Source organism: Centrocercus urophasianus, unplaced genomic scaffold (genome assembly GCF_019232065.1).
Source record: "Centrocercus urophasianus isolate 14NV4802_14NV808 unplaced genomic scaffold, USGS_Curo_1.0 seq_19, whole genome shotgun sequence".
Lineage (NCBI taxonomy): Eukaryota > Metazoa > Chordata > Aves > Galliformes > Phasianidae > Centrocercus > Centrocercus urophasianus.
The window spans coordinates 8,710,516-8,724,832 of NW_024884744.1; the positions used below are offsets into that span (position 1 = coordinate 8,710,516).

General features: G+C 42.1%; 1 protein-coding gene across 1 annotated transcript in view; it reads right to left on the bottom strand.

The window, feature by feature from the left end:
• Window positions 1-14,317, bottom strand: part of PSMD1 (proteasome 26S subunit, non-ATPase 1) — a 61,173-nt gene that overhangs the window by 1,287 nt on the left and 45,569 nt on the right. Inside the window, exons 19-23 of the mRNA XM_042820300.1 lie at window positions 11,636-11,738; window positions 7,188-7,357; window positions 6,175-6,267; window positions 4,522-4,614; window positions 2,264-2,410 (exon numbers count right to left, since the gene is read on the bottom strand). Of these exons, the coding sequence (XP_042676234.1) occupies window positions 2,264-2,410; window positions 4,522-4,614; window positions 6,175-6,267; window positions 7,188-7,357; window positions 11,636-11,738 (606 nt within the window). The remainder of the gene's footprint in view (window positions 1-2,263; window positions 2,411-4,521; window positions 4,615-6,174; window positions 6,268-7,187; window positions 7,358-11,635; window positions 11,739-14,317) is intronic.

Sequence of the window (14,317 nt, forward strand, 5' to 3'; positions counted from 1 at the left end):
CAGGAATGAATGCTCAACTCACACCAAAGGAAAAGAAGGACCATGACTAGCTAGCTGCAAGTTACATCAGACTGAAACCCTGTGCAAGCAGGGACAAAAATCAGTTGCATAAGAAGCAGAGCTCATATTTGGTCAGACTGATGCATGGTAATTTACACTTCCTTACTTGTTTGCACCCCACATTAAGAGCTCACTGAATACCTGGGCCAAACACTTACAGACTGCTGGAAATCTTAGTGGAGGCAAGAGCCATTCAGATGTCTGCCTCTGCAAAGAGAACAGAGTAAGCAAAGCCCTGGCTTCATTTGTGTTCCTACATACATAGATGGACGTAATGATTTATACAGCTCTGCTTCTCTGCAATGCTAGGCTCATTTAAGAATTAGTCAGTGCTATCTAGGAAAAGAACAAAAAAGCAAAGCAGATCCTTTCTCCCAACTGTTCATACATGAAGGAGACATGTAAAGAGTCCCTGCTGGTGGCCTTCACCTCAACATTCCATGTCAGAAGCAGCACTGTATGTGCTCATTCTCTGCTGACTGTGTCTATGCCAAAGGTGCAACTTTGCCAGAAAAAGGAGAAGTTTCAGAAAGGAAAGCATCCGACATCCACCCAGCCCCCTGCCTGATAAGGGGATGGAACAGAAAAAGCTTATCCAGGCTGCTTTTTGTATTGCCATTATCTATGTCTCAGTTTGATAGAAAATGGCATCTGGATTCACAGCTTTACCCCAGGCTCAGTCTGGCACTTTCCACTTGAAAACTAATTGAACCATAATAGCTTTATAAGGCTCATCTTAAGGGCAACAAAGCCTAGTGAAGCTTCTCTCTATAGCAGCCTCCCAGGAGGCTATCTGAAACAGAGACTAATCTGATCACCAGCTTCCACTGACTGAGGAATCCTATTAGCAGAACCTCATAAAACAAGGGGAATTAATTACAAAGGTCACAACCAATCATCCTTTAAGGCTAAAACAAATCTTTGCATCTCAAGTACTGAAACATGAGGTGCGAAGAGGCAGTGCTGTGTCATGCCTGGCTGGGATCAGAGCATGAACCACATCAGGAATCCAGGCTATAAACATATTTCAAAGAGGCTTTTTGTTCTGGCATTTCCCAAAGCAGTGCAAACCTCCTAAACATCTCAATTTCAAGACCCTCCTTGGTTACACACACTGATCCCAGCAAAAAAATACTCTTCTGTTCTCAAAATCTATTTTTTTGGGAGGAGTTAAAGTGAGGAAACTGCACCACCCTTACTAACCAGTTCTGTATTAGGATTCATCTTCTTTTGAAGCTTCAGCTGCATGAGTGGACGCTTATTGGACTGCATAGCAAACCAAATACTAGTTGGGTCCTTTCTTTTTGAAAGATAGAAACAGAAAGATCCTTCAAGAGATCTGCTAAAACATGGGTGCCTCGGAAGGGGATGATGCACAGAGGATTCCGATATGCTGATGGAATTCCAGGAAATACATGTATTAAAAACACAAATATTTTCCTAGGAAAAAAAACCAACACTACTATTTCTGAATAAAGTTTTCCCATGCACAATGCTGCAAAAGGGAATAGTGGAGGATGTTATTATGTGTTGGACAAAAATAAAAGCCAGAAGAATTTGTTTCAGGAGTCTCAGAGGCCAGAAGCAAACTTATTAGATTGCTTGGGCAAATGTCATCATCTTTATCTGACAATCACATGCTGTGGTTTTGTCTGTGTTAACAGGAGATGGAGGCACTTTTCTAACTCCATGTGTAACCAAATAAGAAATCTGTTTAATTAAAAAAAATCAAACATTTCTGTTATAAACCCTACTTCAAATAATAACACTCCAGCACAAGAATGACGCTTTTTTTTTTCTATACTGATTTGACAACGAGCCTGTTCAACTTTTCAGCTCATTGGAAAAGCCATTTCTCAGTGTTTATGTACCCAGCAATGTCATTAATACAGAGTGTGTCTGACTGGTTTCCAGGTTACAGCACGTGAAGAAAGAAAAAGAAGAAAAATAAAGATAAAGCAGCATCAACACAATGAAACGGGTTGTAGCAGCTCTGGTTTCTCCCCCAGCTACAACTACATGTGATCATTTGGACAGAGCAGAAATATAGCAGCAGTGGAGTCATAAATCTCTAGAACAGATTACAGTGGTGCACCACGTGTGAGTGGGACTTCCAGGTACATGCAGAGCTTCAAGGTCCTAATACATAAGCCCAGCACATGGGTGTTCTGTCAAGCACACAGACCTGGAGTGGGACACTTACTGGTTTGAAAGGCTGATATCGGCAGCTCTCTGTCATTGTAAGAACTTTGAGCTGAGCAGGCATGACTCTTGCTGGGTTGTCTAAAAGCTGGAAATTGGGCTCAGGCTCTTTCTTCTTTTCTTTTTCATCCTTCTTTTCAGTCTCATCCTGCAGCAGGAGGAGAATATCAACATGGTTTTAACAGCAGCCTCTAACTCCTTCCAAATTGAGGAGAGTAAGGGACAACTTGATACTCAGAGAGCACTTCCAGAGCATGATGAGAAGCCACTCACCTGCTGAGGAACAACCTGAGATGCATCAATCAGCTGGCACAAGCAATGCCAGAGTGGATCTAAGTACTCCCCAATGGCAATGTCTCACTCGTGACTGCAGGTGAAAGCAGGTTCAACAAGAGGTGGTAGTGGAACAGCTTACCTGTGACTTCCCCATACTACACTTAAACTCATCACTTTTGTTCACAACTTAAGATTCTTTAATATCATTACTGAGCATATGGAAATTTCTAAATATTGCCATTGCATTTTCACTGCTATAAAACCATCAGTGACCTTTCACACTGTGGGCAGTGACAGCAGCTCAACCAAAACAACTCCACCCCAGAGACTCCCTGGGGAACTGCAGCTAGGAGCTCCTTCACCATTGACTCAGCAGCTGGAGGCCAAAGCTCAGAAGGAAAAAACACAGCATCATTTATATACGTAAGAACATGGAACATAATTTCCCCATTGCTCAGGATCATCTGCGAGTTGCAAACAAAAAGAAAAGTAGAAAAAAGATGGAGACAACCAATAGGAAATTATCAGGACTGTCACCACACGCACGGCCCAGGAATTCTTGTAACAGCAGAACTTCTGGCACAGTTACTGCTCGTGGCTGTGCATGTTCTTGGAAGTTATGGATGACTACCACATAACAGGCATATGAGGAAAAACAGGAGAGCAATTTTAGCACTAAAACACTTGGACAACTGCAAAACACTGGACGCCAACACAGCAGGTGGCAGCAAGCTCCCTTTTTGCTATCCCTGTTCTTCTGCTTTATTTAGCCAAAACAATTCTTTTTAGACAGCACAGCGTAGACAGACGTGACACACAAATCCCTTCCAATACTTTGCTTCCTCTCAACACCTTTATTTAACCGTAGGTTGCAAAACTTTTGGAAGAAACATTCATCTGCTCAGCACATTTTGCTTAGTCTATAGTGCTGTAAGAATAATTCAAAGAAAAGGCAATGCTTGATGACAAGGAAACACTGATAAAGGAGCAAAAAGAAAAATCACAAATTCCACCTGCACATAAGATGATTCATTTTCTGAGCCATCTGTATGAAGGTCAATGCCTACAATATGGCCAATACTTAAGCAGATCCAGGACAGATATTTTACAAATACACCTTTGATCTTATGCCACACTCCTTTCATGTACTATTTGTGTATTTCTTCTTAAATAGAAAGAGGCCCAAAGTCCCTCACCATGCTGCCTCTCTTACATGGATGTTAAACTGGAATCAGAAAGGTTTCTACTGAACACATTCTCCAGTTACAGTTGTTCTTTGCATTTTTGCAGCTGTCAGGTGGGCACAAAAGGAACTGTTCCTTGTCAAGAATCATCAAAAATATTAGCTGCCACTTATCTTCCAAATTACAGAAACCACCAAGAACTCATTATCTAGCTATTTTTGCACTCCTCAGCTTGTTCCAGGGTGACATTTTCTTCACTGATGAAGAGTTACAGTGTTAGAGCTATGAGCTGAGAGAGGACCAAAGCCATCACCACAACTGCTGAGCAGTGGCCAGATCCTGTGCTCAAATCTCAGCTGGCCCTAAGCTGGACATAGATAAACGTTTTGATAGATGAGCAAAGCGCCGAAGAGACTGCTGTCAAAAAGGCAAACATGTCAGAACAGTTGATTAAGCAAATGCAGTGAAATAATGCATTAAAGGTTCATGCAGTTGAAGGCACATACATCTGTCAGAATAAGCTTTTGTCTTGAAGGAACTCAGTTACTTACAAGGAAGCTTTATTTCTCAGAAATAGTGGGTTCCTAAGTAATATAGCCTGTTGCTTTTAACAGCACACACACACAAGATGCTAATGGCATAACTGCACTGAAACATGCATTAATGTTACGCTCAGAACTGACTGTAATGCAGGTCACAGCAAGAACATTGTTAAGTGAGCACCAGCTTTCCTGACACACTTTCCACATTTTTAGAAGATGGAGGAAGAAGACACAAAAGTTTCAATGTTTACACCCACCACTTCCATCTTTTCTTCTTCCTTCTTTTCTTTCTCCTTCTCCTTTTCCTTCTTCTTGGCTTTTGCAGTGATGGACAGCACAGCAGTGGAAACCTGGATATATCAACAGAGGACAGTGAGTAGGACTGCAACACTATGTTGTGCATCACTCCCTCCAGCAAGGAAACAAAGGGAAGCCAATGCTAGGTCAGTTCTCAGTGCAGGCATCAATAAGATAAATATCACACTCTATGCATTGTTCTCTTTTAGAGACAAACAGGCCACCATGACAGCAAATAAATGGCACAGATACATGAATGTAGATGGGGTACAGTCATATCTGAGGAAGGACAAACTTCCTGATTTAGGGATTAATTATTACTATTTGGGTCTCTACATGAGATTTTTGCTGATGTATTTTTAACAGAACAACTAGGGGAATTCTTGTTGTTGGGAAAAATCTTTTGCCATGGTCTCTGTGGTAAATAACCATGTGTATAGAAAGTCTTCAGAACAATCTAAAAAGCAGCTCCACTCTTTTAAACAGACAGCTCTGTTTCTCACTGACTTCAAGAAGCAGATAATGTACACATACATATACACATAATGTGCTATGGATGAGCCCTCATGGAAATTCAGCATTTCTGAGCTAGGAAGTATGCAGAAGCAACAGTTTATAGAAGAATTCAGCACGTCTCCCCAGTTCTGTCTACAGTAACTGTCCCTGTAAGTAACTTCCTCAGAGCAATGGAGCAATAGTATTTGTCATTGTTGCTGGAGACAGTTTCCAGGCTGAATGTGGATTCATGGTATGTTTTCATTTTGGCCAGGGAAGTTTATAAGAACAGACTCATCCAATTCGTATCCTATTCAAAGGTGAGAATGCAGCTATGAGCAGTAAACTTTGCCTTTTGGTAAGAGCTCAGTTTTGGGTTCCTTGGCAGCATGGAAATTTGTCCTGCCCATCATTCCATTCTGACAAAACGTTACACCATTTTCACAGTCTCATTCATTAGCATGATGTACCAGAGGTCTCCACTGCTGCAATTGCTCCCTCAGGGCTGCTTCACCTGTTGCTGTGGTCTGCTCAAAGGCTTAATTTTTGCCAGGAGACAAATTGCTTCCACTGTTGTTCTGCTAGTCATTCCTTTCTACATCTCTAGGTGTTCTCAGTTTCACACTTATTTTTTTGAGATCCATGGGTCTCATCACTCATATTTTAGTACATGGTTCCCCTGCCCTGAGACCAAGTACACTTCTGTCCTTCCACATGGTACTACTTGAGCTTTATCTCCCTTAGTATTCTCAGTGTTTGTACTGCAGCTGTAGTTTGGAGCCCACACCACAGACAGGAACACTGTTGTGCTTGGTGCTGCACACATATGATACATAAATCAGTAGGACATCAGAAAAAAAAAAAAAGATTTTAAATCAAAGTTTCTGCTTGACCACTGGAGATAAGGGAGGTTCCAGCAACTCAGTAGCACAGCAGCTTTATGCCATAAAGTCCCAAGCTCAGCAGGAAAAAATAGCTAGAATTCTCTTTCAGAGACAACAGCAACTGCCAATTTTTCTTTTGCTCTTCAAATTCCCTGCTAGTGCCACCAAAGTCAATGTTTATACTAGGAGGGAGAAGGGGTTGGTCTTTACATTGCTGAGAGCTAGTCCAAATACCTTTTCTTTCTCCTTTTCCTTTGGTACCTCCAGAGGTGGGGGGTAGGCAAATGTGGACGGCTTACAGTTGGACTTGTACTGGACTTTTGGCATCTAAAACAAACAGTAAAAAAAAATTGTTAGAGACAAAAAGCAGAGAAAAAGGTCCACAGCATAGTAATTACTTTAGCTTAATTTTCCTTCCAGCAGAGACAAACGCAGATCCTCTAAAGAATACAGGCTTCCCTTTCTCCCCCTCCGGAAGCAGAGAAACTGTTATCAGTGGCAACAGTTCAACTAGAACAGTGTTATTCAATTATTCTATAATTCGACTCTGGCAAGCTCTCCTAGCCTCCTCCATCCACTCCATGCTATTCACACCATGCTTTGTTTTCATTGTTTCAATGCTTTTGTGGTTTCGATGTTATTGCTGTGCCTCCTCATATTAGCACAAAATTGGTTTAAGACCTAAGTGAAGATTTTTTAGTGCATGCTAGATCAGACTAAGCACCGCCTGACAGTCACTCCTGGCAAAAGGACAGCACTTGTTGGGAGTGGGCAACCAATTCTGCACATTGTCTTACTCTTATCTACTTAAGCAAGGCCAGAAAGCACCCTCTGACATCCCATTCAAATTCTGAGAGCGAGTTCTCATCTCCCTTCCTTTATGACACATCACAGACTAAGAAGAGACCAAGGACTGCTCTGAAGAAGCAAGCTGGGTGTGGTGCAGCCCACAACACAAACATTCAAGCTCAGTTATATAACGATCTTGCCCACAATCATTTGGATGCCCTGGAAACCAAGGGATGGGGAGATGAAGGGGTCAAAGCCTGCTCTTAACAACTCTCCCACCTCTATTGCTTCCACCAGCTCCATTATTTTCGCCTGCTTTTCAGGCTTCTAGTTTGCACCATTTCTGGTACTCACAAGCTAGAGGTACTCAAAGAAAACCAGTGAAACATGCATCTCTCTCTCAGGGCACTCAAGTCTTCCAAGCCATTACTGCGCTTTTTTCTCCACATATTACATACCTTAAGATCCTTGTTAAGGCCGATGACACATGTTGGGGTGAAAGCCAGTGATAAGAAGTGACTCAGAGGGAACCAGAACCAAAACTGGGTGAAGACCAGAACTCCCACCACAGAAGGCATGTGAGTGTGTCCCGTCCTTGACTGCAGCGAAATAGTCACATTATGTCCCCCTGGAAATAATCAGAAATGACATCACTTGAGTTGATGCATCCCTGGGTATCCCATGAGGATACTGGAATGAAACAGCTGCTGTGAAAGCAATTAACACAGTGTGAGCCAAGCCGTAATGCTGTCAGCTTTCCCCTCTGTGATCTCACCTTTGACAGTGAAAGATGTGAGCACTGTAACTACTTCTATCTATCTCTGTACAGCTGCCTAGTATCACCAAAAAATCAATGAATAGAGCCCTTCTGTGTTTGTTTTGCCAGGAGATGGTACAGTTCAGAAGGTAGAGAGACCAAACAGGCAAACCATCATAACTATTTTCCAAAACACAGCGTATCGATGAACCACAAGGAAAACAGCACATATAAAACACTCCATAGAGAAACTTTTCTGCCTGTCTCCTTGAACGGCCTATTATTCAGATGAAATATGCCTACAGTTTTATTCTACACATCTCAGTAGAAAAAAATGTAAACAGCAACAACTTCAAAAGCTCCTTCTAGAGGCTATCAATCTACGCAGCAAAGAGACAAGCTCCTGCAGTCTTTGCAACAAAATTAAATCTCTGCCAGACAACCAAGTCTTAGGTTTGTACTTGCAAAGCAGAGACTAAAACAACTCCATATGTTGATATAGTGCAGAAACATCCAGCTAGAAACCAAACTGAAAGATTGGGCTTGCAGACAGTGTGAAAAAGTGTTAATCTGATCTTCAGTCTTCTGAGGAGCACAGTGAATTGAGCAGAAGAGAGCACCAGGCAGCACCATTACCGCTGACATGCCCAAGTGCAGGAAGGCTAACTTGGTTAAAATACAAACGCCTGAACTTCCAGACTCAGGCACTTTGTGGCTGAAAAATCCCAACCTGGAGCAGCATTCCTTTGCTGTGCACAAGCAGCGATCTGTAGTAGGCAGCAGTTACCAAAATTAATGAAAGCCCTGAATGACACAGTTATCTCACTTATATGTCAATAAGTCCTGGGAGAAACAGCAGAAGACAGAGGATTTTGATGTCCCCCTATAGGATACATAGGATACACTGCTGCTCCTTTTGAGATAGCAACAGATCTCCTGCTGTTTGACTACAAAACTCCTTCCAAGCTCCTATTTGAAGAAAGATAATAATATGACTTCTACTTTCACCCCTTCCACATTTGCTCTGCTTTTCATTAACTTCTCCAGCACCACTCTCACACTTGTATTTGAACTTGCAACATTAATGAGGCACTGCTGAGATCTTGTGTTATTCTTAATCATGTCAAACACAGCACACTTAAATCTCTGGTCTTCTCCTCTACCTTTACTTTGAATGTTTCTTCATTACATCACTATATGAGGGCCAGGTGAGTAATCTACAGACATTGTAGGTAAAGCAGTCCAGTGGATGCTGCACAGCAGCTTAACTACTTTATCAAACTTCTGGAATTTTTTTCCAATTTATTTTTAACCTTCAGAATTACATCATCCCATTCCTGGAATTTCCTGGATGATTAACAGAAGTCATATTGCTGTCATGCTGCTACTTCCTGCTGGTTTACATGCAAGCAGACCACCCCCACTCCCAGGGTTTTGTGAGGAGCAGGAAAAGTGGAGAGACACTGCATAACTGGGAACTATCTTCACAATTAAGCTGCAGGCCTACCAACCTGGAAGGGAACACGTGCCCAATCTTTGGATGGATGCTGTGACACAATACCTCAAAAACCAACCAACCAACCAACCCCAATCAACTATCCAAAAAGACCCTCAAAGCACAGCTTTTGTAGGGTGGTTCTGTAATGTCTATTTTCCAAAATTCACACTGCTACTATGGCAAGATTTATCAGAAGCCAAGGGCCTGTTCTGAAGGCTACAAGGATTTACTGGCTTAATGGTAACAAGGAAGGAGAGCACAAAAAGCAGGTGCTGATAATTTTTATACTTTGATAAATTCATTCATGGCTTGTAATTGTGAGAGCACTTTTGTCACGCTCATCACTCAATTCTACAAACTTCTTTCCTTTGACAGCTTTTCTGATAGCACACACTTTGCTGGGGGTATTTCTGGCAGTGCAGCTCAGAACAGCACCACAGCACCATACTCACTAGATGCTTTGTTAGATCTTGGAAACCAGTTTCCAATCCCAATTTACACTGCATCCTCTTTTCAAATAGTCATTTCTTGATCTACAAAACAAATGTTTATCTTCTGTACTAAAGTATTTAACAGCTCAAACATAACATGTTGTGTGAGATGCGTATTTTGAGGGGCAACTCCTTCCTCTGTCACTTGGAAGATGACTCCTTTTCCATCCTTTGCTAAAATTGTCTCTAATACCACTGAATCCAGGATGTACATCTTCGTACTGCCAACAGCTGCTTCCATTCAGTCCCCAAGGAAACCTTTCCTTAATACAGAGAAAAGAATTTTTCCAGGTATACTACCTAAATATTTGCATGCTGACCACCGCTCCTTTTCTCATTGATTGAGAAATGCAGCATCAGAGAATCGGAGAAGATATGTACAGTTCAGAGAGCAAAACAGTTTCCAAATTTGTCAAATGCTGACATCTGGTTAAATCACCACATCCCTTTTATAGCTCACATGTACTTCTACATATTCCAGAAAACAAGGCATCTTATTTCTGTGAGGAACAGAAAGGTATTCATCAGTCTGAATCAAGAGAGCGTGTCTGTATGTGAATTATGAAAGTTCTAAGGTTTTGGGGGAAAAATAATACACTAAATTTAGAAGGCCTACATTTTTCTTGTTTTAATATTGTAAAAAAGTAGCAGCTGGACCTTAACAATTAGACAATGATCAAATGAAATCACCATGAAACCATGTCCGAAGGCTGCCTCTTTGTCAGAGCACAAAGCCCACCTCCAGTGCATCATTTCCCAGCTGCACACTGGAAATCTTGCACTGTTAATCAAAGCCTGTCATCGAATGAGAATTATACTTTTCTACTTCCTCTGCAAAAAAACCCTCAAATGCAATCTCAATAACCCTACCACAGCAGATAATACAAACAATCTTTTCCTTCTAGTAGTGATAATTAAATTTGATAGCTCATTGTTCAGATAATCACTTGTAGTTGGATGGGAGAGAGAAAAGAATTTTTCTTTTAAGATACTCTAATGAAAGGGAAGTTCACAGCCTTGCTCCAGCAGCACAGGAAGATGCAAAGAGTTGAGATATTGGCACAAATTCACATGCAGTTTACTAAAATTGAGAGTTTATGGTTTCTAAACCATTATAGGACACCCATGTGACATATGAAGCAAAAAAGGGTTTAGCTGCATTTTTATGATTTAATCTTAAAGAATTCAAAACTGGTCTGTAGAGCTGAGAAGTTTGGAGCCAGCTGGGCTCATGCTTCCCAGTAACACGGTCTGAATATGGGAATGATCAAAATTACAGTAACAATTTCGTCAAAAAGACTGGTGAATTTGAGTTCCAGCAGAGGGAAGCAAGGTGAAATTAATGGAGGTGATTCATGTTTCTTTCTCTGTAGCCCAGTCATGAAGCACGGAGCAGCCTGACTGCCACATGCATGCCAGGAACACATCTGCTTCCATGCAGACAGGTGCAGGCAGCCCTGTGTTTTCTTCCCCCATGTACATGGGCTGGCAATGTGGTAACTTCATACAGACACTAATAACAGTGCTTGGTGCTGTGCTTCAGCCAGGCCACAGGGACAGATACGATACACTAGACTTCTTTGCTGATGTGACTTCAGGACTAATCCTGATTTCCGAGCATGCAGAAAAGCAGCTTGTTTCTACCTACCACAGGGAACAGGAGCAAAGAACTCTGTGGCCAGGGAAGCCCACAGTGCAAGAGACCATTTGGGACAGACTGTGTTTGGATGCATAGGACAGCAGTGAAAGACTTGGAAAGCAGGTACTATTGACACACAGCACTGTACGTCTTAACTCCAGCAGAAGGAAAAATTGAAAACAAAACATTGTTTGCCCTCTTTGCTTACAGAAACTTTCCCTAATAGGCCCTGCAATTCTGCCCTAGAGAAAGACCATCACCCTTTACAGAATCCTACCCCTGTTCAATGTTGAGACATTCACACTCGTGAAATATTCCCTACTCTAGAAAAAGGTAGCCTCTGTGACCCGGAACTACAAAGCAGGGTTTCTTTCTTCAATTAAATAAAATTAGTTGCAATTAGAGATTTCATGCTGCTATTATATAACATACATAAAGCCAGCACCTTATCTCCCAAGTGAAATTGTTATTACAACTATGAGTTTAAGAAGAGTTGCTGCTTTAGATGTTTGGGAAATTACCTGCATCCAAAATGCCTTGTGCCAGGATCGCTCCAAACTTGGCCATAACATCATCGTGCTTATCATTGATCACTTTGGAATAGAGTTGTCTGAACTGGCTGACCTGAATGGGAGAAAAAGAAAGAGAAATCATAAAACTGACACAAAAAACATGAGTCAAATATTCTGTCTTTATGGGAAGCATCCTGGATTTCTGCATAGTAGAAGAACATCCACTTCTACAGCGCTTTTAACTGTGGGTGATACAAGTCTAATAATTAATTAAAGAGGTGTTCCCCACTTGCACATCTATCCTGAGTATTTAAAAATCATTTTATGAGTGTCTGCATTTCCAAACCACGTTACAGGCCTTCGAGAATTGCCTGAGAACCTCTGGAGCATCAATGAAATAAGAGACCAACCAATGAGTTTGCTGTATCTCCTACACATTCTTAGGTTTGCGTGACACTGAGCTTTATTAAATTTCCTCCTATTTCTACTGCTGAAAACCTTAAACTTATTCCAGTTTTCCTGAACAATATTTCTGCTGTATGGATAATTCCCTTATGGTGGGTCACCAGCAGATTTTGCTAGGAAACTCATACCTTTATGTGAAAATCATTAATGAAAATACTGCATAATGTAACAGATAATCGCAGTACATTTACTACCATGTTCTAAGTGGGCATTAATAAGGGAAATTGCTGAACCTTTTCTTGTGCCACTGTCTTTGTTTCAAACAGCTTCATCTTTCCCTTAGTTCACTCAGTGTTTAAGAGATGGAACAGCATCACATCCAGGAATATACACAGCTCAATCAAAAATTAAGAACATATCTTTTGATATACATATGAGCAACACCACAGTTGAAGTGATTTTTTATCACTTGAAAGAGCTGACCAGGAAATCCTACAACTACAGCCACAGACAAGGCAAACTTTGACCTGAAGCCATCAGAAACACAAAGCACCAGACTAGCTACCCTGAAACAGTGGCAGCAGGATTGCTGCCTGTTATTAGCTCTCTATTTGCCAGATCCCCTTTGCATTAAGAAGCTTTTAGTTACGAGGTGGTAGCATCACTAAGGGGAGGTGGCTGAACTTCTCAAGGTAGCCACACGTACAGGTGGGTAACAGGGAGATACGCTCACACAATACCGGGTTTCACTGGATGCACTGAACCAGCTCTGCTCACTGCCTTGCTCTATTCAAGCTTTTTTCATGCTCTCACAATGTTTATTTATTAACACTTACACTGAGGTTTACACATTTAATATAAATACTTTGTTTCTTAAGCTTGACCTGTGGTACACTGGAAAAATACCTCTTTGAACTCACAGTGTTATTTTCCCTCCCTGCTCACACTCACAGCTGTAGAGGCACAGCATGCCCTGCCTGCTCCTCCCAGAGCAACATGGGCAACCACGTGCAAGCTGGGAGAACCAAAGCCTTCAGATATTATTTGAGAGACAAAGAAGCAACACATAAATCTGTTAGTCTGGCTTTGCTGAACAGCAGGATTGCAGTGCCTTTGTTTAGAGCACATCGTTCTTCTAAGCCTGGGTGCAGCTTCTGGGCTCAGAATATTTATAAAAACTGGGATTTTACAAAGCTCTGAAAAACCACTCATTCAGTGAACTGTAATCTGGAATTTGCACAGTAATCAAATCTTCAGAGAACAAAATGCTGGGTGAGGTGAGGAGATGTTGAGCAGGTCTGCTGATGTTCATGCTGGCGTCTGCAGTCTGATGGAGAAGCACTCGCAGCGTGGCGGGCGCCTCTCTGCAGCTCCTGCTCACAGATACCAGGGCAGAGCCAGCATCAGTGCCACCACGAACCCTCAGGTCTGACCTGGGGGGGCAGCCACCCCATGGCAGGGAGTGGGGCTGGGTGAGCTTCGAGGTCCCCTCCAACCCAACCATTCTGTCTGCAAGGGACTGATGTGAAAGGGTAGAGTGGGGAAATCAGTGCAGGGCAGGCTGTCACGAACATGTGTTGAACAGCTACAATCAGAAACAGTCATTCTACTCTGCTTGCAAAGTACAAAATATGTACTGACACAGCAACAGCTCCGCTTTCAGATAAACTCTGTACACCTATGAACAACTCCGAAAAACATACCAAGATAGTGTGCTCCCTTTGGAAGTTTTACTTTAACACCAGCAGTAACAAATCTTTTATGACAGGGTGGGAGAGCACCCCGCCTGGCTTTATGCACTGGGCAAACCTACATCCAACAACTGACCCAACGCTAGAATGAACAGCAGGTCTGCACACTGTTTCAGGCCGTCCCTATAGGTAAACACTTCACAGCATCAGGCATTCTTAACTGGATCAGCTCCCAGCTGTAAAACCTTCCTCGAAATTGAGGAAACCCTGCTTTGGCAGGTTTAGCTGTAGGGAAGTACCATCCTCATGCAGCCCCAGAGGAAAGCAAAGCAGGTACAGACAGAACCTCAGCTCTGCCTTCACTGCTGTGGCAGTCACTTCCTACAGAATGGCTCGATGTCAACAGACAATAGTTTGTAAAGCAGCTGATGTAAAACATGTCAGGGTTTACCTGGCGTGGTCCTTTAATCTGCTGTTGTTCTCCCTTCAAATCTCAGCAATGAGCACATCCCACATTACTGAACTGATTTGTTTAATATGTTGTCAAATTCGCAAGGTCTGTTTCTCCCTCAAAATCTTCAAGTACTTTCAAAAC